Source organism: Trachymyrmex cornetzi, unplaced genomic scaffold (genome assembly GCF_001594075.2).
Source record: "Trachymyrmex cornetzi isolate Tcor2-1 unplaced genomic scaffold, Tcor1.1 scaffold723, whole genome shotgun sequence".
NCBI classification, from domain to species: domain Eukaryota; kingdom Metazoa; phylum Arthropoda; class Insecta; order Hymenoptera; family Formicidae; genus Trachymyrmex; species Trachymyrmex cornetzi.
In genome coordinates, this window is record NW_017300052.1 from 279,618 (window position 1) to 286,056 (window position 6,439).

Below are 6,439 nucleotides of genomic sequence, written 5' to 3' on the forward strand. Positions count from 1 at the left end.
GGCTGATGATGAACTAGTGTACACTTTTGGAATTAAAGTATTAAGTTAGGAAATCCGTCACATCCATGGCATAGAGGAACACGTAAGTGATTTTCTGCTTCTGCAATACACATTTTAGATTTACTCGACACGTTTTTGTACGAAATGAACGAATCTGGCAAAAAATATGTATCGCTCTACCCCGTGGACCGAGATATTAATTGTTAAAGTTGATGACTATTCAGAGGACTATTAGGAAATCTGTCATATCGATGGTGGCATAGATTACAGCAGAGTATTTGCTTGGTTAATATGTGTCTGTAAAGCAGAAAATTTGTTTAATCCTTTATGCCATCGATGCAACAGATTTCCTCTGGATATCTGTCAACTTTAATTAATAACAATTAATAACTTGGTTCGCGGGGCACATTTTTCATGTAGTGCAAAAATGCGTCGAATGAGTTTATTTTATCAACCTCGAGGAGGTAAGGAGGCTAATTTATAGATCAAACGAACTTACTAAGTGAAGTTCGATCATAATTATGCCGATGGTCTCGTCCGGATGGAGAATTAAGTGTAGTCGTGCGTCCGCGCACGTTCAGCCAACAGAGTTTAGATACTAGGGAAAAAATTTTTTCCCTTGTCGCGCCGTGGCGCTACCGATGCCGTGGCGCGCCTAACGCTGCGCGCCACCGGCCATGTTCATATTTCAAAACACCGGGGAGCCCAGAACGAGTCACCTGGTAATGCTTACGCTCCGGGGAGGATCAGGGAGGGTTGGTCCATCCGGACGAGACCATCGGCATAATTATGATCGAACTTCACTTGGTAAGTTCGTTTGATCTATAAATTATGCCTTAGGTCTCGTCCGGATGGAGAATTAAGTGTAGATGTTCAGAACGTGACTCGTTCTCATCCCCGATAGTAAAACGAGAAGGAGGAGTTAAGAGAAACTCGGTAAACATTTCGATAGCTAAATACAACAAAAGGAAACAATTGCTTTTTATTAAGCATGAGTAAAAACGGTACATGCATGAGAGCCTGAATATAATTGTAACGCGGATGAAAAAAGAACTAAACTATGACGTGGATAGACTTGACGATAAGATCGCGTTAGCGAACGCGTCTTCGTCTAATACTGTTCTATTGTAAAAATTCGCGAATACACGCGATTCGCCGGACCATCCCGCCGCCCGCCTGATAAGATTCACAGAGATGCCCTTCTGGGCCGCGAGTGACGTTGACGCATGTCGCGTACTGTGAGCGGAGAAGATGTCTTCTACACCGCACTCGGCTAGGGGATTTTTTATCCAGCGGCTAATCGTCTGGGTGCCTACCGCGGTATGCGGGCGTTTGAGCGCAATAAAAAGGGAATCACAGGCCGAGGGGCGAATGTCTTGCGTTCTTGACAAATAGTGAGAGAGTAAATTGACAACACATAAATTGTCGTGCCCCTTGAATCGAGGGAAGGACAGAAGAGGTTGAGATCGGCCCGGAGCTGAGGTCTTTATTCGATCCGGTACGCGAATGAGAACCCTTTGTGCAGTAAATGAGATCTGCGAAACACGAATCGCGGCAAGGGTTTGACACCGTTGTCCCGATGCTAGCGCTAATAACACGACTAACTTCTTAGTTATCACCTCTAGTGATAGCGATTCGTGTGGGAAGAGGGTTGTCAGTTTCGATATTACCGGGGATGGATCCCAAATGTAATCATAACGCGGACCGGAAGGTTTCAGTACACTAATCCCCTTACAGAACCGTTTGATCAAGGGGTCGTTACCGATTTTGTTTGACGAAATTAGAGAAATCGCTGATCTGGCCGAGTTCAGTGAGGCATAAGAACCTACTGTTCGCGATAGACCTGACAGAAAAAGGAGGACATCCTTGGTTTCTGGACGGAATGGAGAGCAATGCTGATTTTGAGAAAAAACCCACCAGGAGCGGAGAGGGCCCGAATATTGACGGATTGTAGCTGGTGAGAGAGACGCTAACATGATGTCGACGGCCGACTGCGGGACCCCTCTAGCCTTAAATGCTTGCCCGATAAGTTCCCTGCCCCCAGGGAAAGGGATCTGGCCGCCGGGTGGTGATCCCTAAAAGGAGAAGACAACAGGTTATCCGCTGGGCGCAAAATAATTGGATGTGAGGTTGTAAGACGATTAAAGAGTGGAAACCAGGGTTGTGATGGCCACCACGGAACTATCACCACCCCTTCTGCTTTATCGTCAATGATTTTCCGTAGGACCCGTGGAAGTAAAATGAAGGGGGGGAAAGCGTAAAAATGGAATTCACCCCAGTAAAGGGTGAATGCGTCGACATCAAAAGACTCTGGGTCTGGAAACCAGGAGACAAAGATGTTGCACTTTGCATTAATGTTAGAAGCGAAGAGGTCAATGTCAAAGGGGCCAAATTCCCTGTCTATTATCTGAAAAGCGTCCGCGGACAATGACCATTCAGTGTCCGCATTTCTGCGACGAGATTCTTCGTCCGCAATGGCATTTTCGGCCGAGGCGATGTATGAGGCTACCAGTCAGATATTTTTAGCCTCACACCATTGCCAGATATCCCTTGAAAGGTTTGATAAGTGGGGATATTTGACCGATCCGAAACGATTAATATATGATATTGCTGTGGTGTTATCCACCCTTAATAAAATCTTACAGCTACTTAGATCCGATGCAAAGCATTTTAATCCGTAGAAAGCTGCTTTAAGCTCTAATGTATTAATGTGAAGGGTCTTCTCCGCCTCAGACCACCAGCCATGAGTCCTATCCTCGGATGATGACGCGCCCCAGCCCGTCAGGGAGGCATCCGAAAAAATTTCTCGAGCGAAGCGACCTGTTAGAATATGATTCGCCCGATCCTGTTTGGCTAAAGCATCCAGCCACCAACGGAAATCCTCATCGAGATCCCGCGAGATAACCATTCTAGCTTTGAAGTCGTTATTAGTTCCTTTGAGGGCCAGGAATTTATGCCTCTCAAAGTTCTTTGTGTAGAATAAGCCATATTTCACCGCGGGACAGACTGAAATAAGGGAGCCAATCATGTTGGCGAAATCCGTGATCGAGCAGTGAGATTTGGCCGAGAAATCTGAAACAAGCGAATACAGTTTAATTCGGCGGGTTTCTGGAATAGCGACAGATTGCGATTCCGAATCAAACACAAAGCCAAGGTATTTGCGACGGCGAGCAGGTTCCAGTTCTGACTTCCCAAAGTTAATAACAAAGCCCAGCTTCGAAAGAGTATTAATATGCGCCTGCACATTACGTCGACAGGCTTCTTTTGAGTGGGCCAGTAGGAGGAAATCGTCCAGATACAGTACCGACTCGTAACCTTCTGCACGAAGATAAGCAACCACTGGGCGTAAAATTTTTGTAAATATATACGGCGCTGTAGCGAGGCCAAATGGTAGGGCCGCAAATTCATAGATAATCCCCTGCCATCGGAATCTAAGATATTTCCTGTACGAAGGGTGGATAGGCACTGCTAAATAAGCGTCTTCTAAATCTAGAGATGCCATCTCGACATTAGGGAGCATGAGACGTACAACTGTCCGCCAGTCTTCCAACTTAAAGTGAGGTGGGAGAATGTGGGTATTAAGCTCTTTTAGATTTAATATGAAACGCCTGCCTCCTGATGGTTTGTCAATTAGGAAAAAGGGGGAGAGAAACTGATCCCTTAAGGGTTGAACTGGATATATGGCCCCTTTTCGTAATAGTCTGTCAATTTCTAAGTTGCAGTGAGTCGAGGACGAGGCTGAAAAGGTTGGTTCCTCCAGCTCCGAGCGCGCGGGTGGTGATACGAAAAAAGGGATTTTATATCCCTGAATTGCCCGCAAAACTTCCTGGTCCGATGTTATAACCTTCCAATTGTGCAAGAAATAAGCCAGTCGGCCTGCGGTTCTTACCGGATTCAGCGGCGATGTGTGCGAGAGCGGGACGCTGGTCTTTGAGACCGGCTCCTCGGTAGGTGAGCCCCTGCCCGGCGATACGGTTGATTCGACTGGCGGGCAGGGGCTCTCGCGTTTCCCGCTGGGGCCTGTCTCCGGGCTGATTGGATCTTCGCTCCTGGGAGAGGGGTGACCTTGGAGGGCGTGGCCGGAGTCTTGGAGAGCACCCGGGCGACTTTCTCACAGGCCTGGGCGTCTTTGACTTCTTCAACGAACGAAGTCCCGAACAGCCACTCGTCTATTGGGGCTAGGTCGGCGGGAGATTTCCCCAACAAATTCAAGGCCGGTTTTATGAAGGCCCGTCTGGCTAGTGACAGCCTATATTGGTGATCGGTTAGGAGTTGTATGCCTTCAGCGATCTGGCTGAGCGCTGACTTACCATCCATTGGCAGGAGAGAGGTCACCTCAGGTTTTGTGAGGTGGGAAAGGCCTGTGCCCAGGGCATTGAGAGCGGCTGCGACCTGCGTTTGGGCCAGTGCCTGGTACTCATCCTTTTTAGCAACCGTTGATGAGGCTTTCAGCACCGGCAGCAGTAGTTTGTTGAGTTTCGGTGGTCCGAAGGATGCGAAACCTTCCCTGACCCCGAATTTAGTCAGCAACTGTGTACGCAAATCGTCTGGGAGCCCGGCCCTTACGGTAGCTCTGGTAAAGTCGAGCATTACCTGATCCCATGCCAAAACCTCCAGCGAATCCTGCTGAGTGCGGAACAACTGGCTGACCAGTGATGGCTCTCCATCCTGTTCAGCGTCTGTATTTACAAAAGTGACTGAGTCCTTTGGTTCTGACTCTATATCTGCCACGGACGGAGAAGTCATGAATACTGTGCCGCAGAAGAGCCGTCGGTTAAGCTCCCTCTTTGCCAATTTCCTCGGAAAAAGGGTCGACAAGGGAGCTTACCAGGTTCGGTGCCCCGGCTCTCATGAGCCGTCGGCTCTTCTTGTGGCTGAAAAGCGGGGGAACGCGACTGCCGTCCCCTAACCTCGCTTTCCAATAGGGCAATCTTTCGTCCTTGGTCCTGAACTGCCTCTAGAATGTTCGTCAGGAGTGCTGCATCTCCAAGCGTCTGCGAGTATCTCGGCGATCCCTGGCCTAAACGATCCTCGGAGAAGGATCGAGAACGCTTAACCTCGCGCGAGCGGACACGCGATCTATCACGTTTCCTCTTATATTCGCGAGAGCGTTTCCTGTGCTTCTTATGCTCTCTTGAGCTCGAGCGGCTCCTAGAGCGCGAGCTGGCCATAATCGTACACCTGACACTACCAGAATCGCACAAAACACGGATAACTTTAACTGTCAATATGTTGACTGACGTAAACAGAAACACAATGAACATGGCCGGTGGCGCGCAGCGTTAGGCGCGCCACGGCATCGGTAGCGCCACGGCGCGACAAGGGAAAAAATTTTTCCCTAGTATCTAAACTCTGTTGGCTGAACGTGCGCGGACGCACGACTACGCTTAATTCTCCATCCGGACGAGACCTAAGGCATAATTTATTATTTTAGTTTATTCATGTAGTCAGTAATTCAACAACTTCTAAGAAAATTTACATGTAACTGATATAACGTGTTCAAAATTTATCTTTAATACAAATTAAATAAAGAACAGCATAAGATGCCTTAAAGCAGAGCACGAATAATAGTTTCACAATCCTAAATCTATTAAAAATATGTTTTTCTTTCTCTAATGTTACTTTTTCTAATTGCAGACTCCTATGAGAAGGCATTAAATTATGCAAACAAAAATCAAATACAGATACCGAAACATCATGTTTTGAGCTGGGAAAAGGTAAACGTAAAAGAAAGTATATAAGCAAAGATGTCCACTCTGACAGTTCCGATTCACTAAGAATGACACCGCCTCCTTCGATAACAATTCAACATGATTTACGGACAAGTAAAATATACTAATCATTAAAAATAAATTCAAATAAATATCACTAATACGACTCACATTTTCCAAATAATACACAATATTTAACACACACATATGTATTACTATTTTTTAAATCCAAGCAAATCCATGAACTACTTCACTATGAAGTAGTATCAACTTTGTTTTTACAAACACTTAATAATGGTTTCTATTTTTTATTATTTTTCAACTGTGAACAATATTTTTTATTTCATATTTATTTAATTTTTGTACATAAATATTTGTCAATATACGCAGAAGAACCAAACAATAATAATATAACTACCGGAAAAGATATTACTACAAATGAAGAAAGGGGTGCAAATTTCAATACGAATAATATCACTTCAACCAAAATAATGGATAAATCCGACAAAGAAAGTAGGTATATATATCTCTCAGAAATTCAAGTATAAAACGAAAATGACGTGTAAATTTTATTGTGTTTACTCTAAGAAAATACAATTGCTGCTGTGACAAACAGAGATGAGAATTCTATAGTGGGTGATATTATTGAAGATTTACGAACAGGTATTATTAATTTTAATATCTAAATCAGTGGTCGCAAGGATTTGCACATTTCGGCCCGATTCCGG

At 45.4% G+C, this 6,439-nt stretch overlaps 1 protein-coding gene across 1 annotated transcript; it reads right to left on the minus strand.

Annotated features, from left to right (window-relative positions):
• Nucleotides 1–2,512: 2,512 nt before the first annotated feature.
• On the minus strand, nt 2,513–5,171 carry LOC108767726 (uncharacterized). Its single transcript, XM_018517730.1, has 3 exons — nt 4,829–5,171; nt 4,116–4,724; nt 2,513–4,065 (listed from the first exon to the last, which is right to left on the minus strand). Exons 1-3 carry the CDS (start codon nt 5,169–5,171, stop codon nt 2,513–2,515), a joined length of 2,505 nt encoding a protein of 834 aa, XP_018373232.1.
• Between the last annotated feature and the right edge of the window lie 1,268 nt (nt 5,172–6,439).

Coding starts and splice junctions, on each gene's coding strand:
- LOC108767726 (XM_018517730.1), bottom strand. CDS start 5,171: ATGGCCAGCTCGCGCTCTAGGAGCCGCTCGAGCTCAAGAGAGCATAAG. Junction 4,725..4,828: donor GAGCCGGGGCACCGAACCTG/GTAAGCTCCCTT, acceptor CGTCCGTGGCAG/ATATAGAGTCAGAACCAAAG. Junction 4,066..4,115: donor AGTCAAAGACGCCCAGGCCT/GTGAGAAAGTCG, acceptor ACGCCCTCCAAG/GTCACCCCTCTCCCAGGAGC.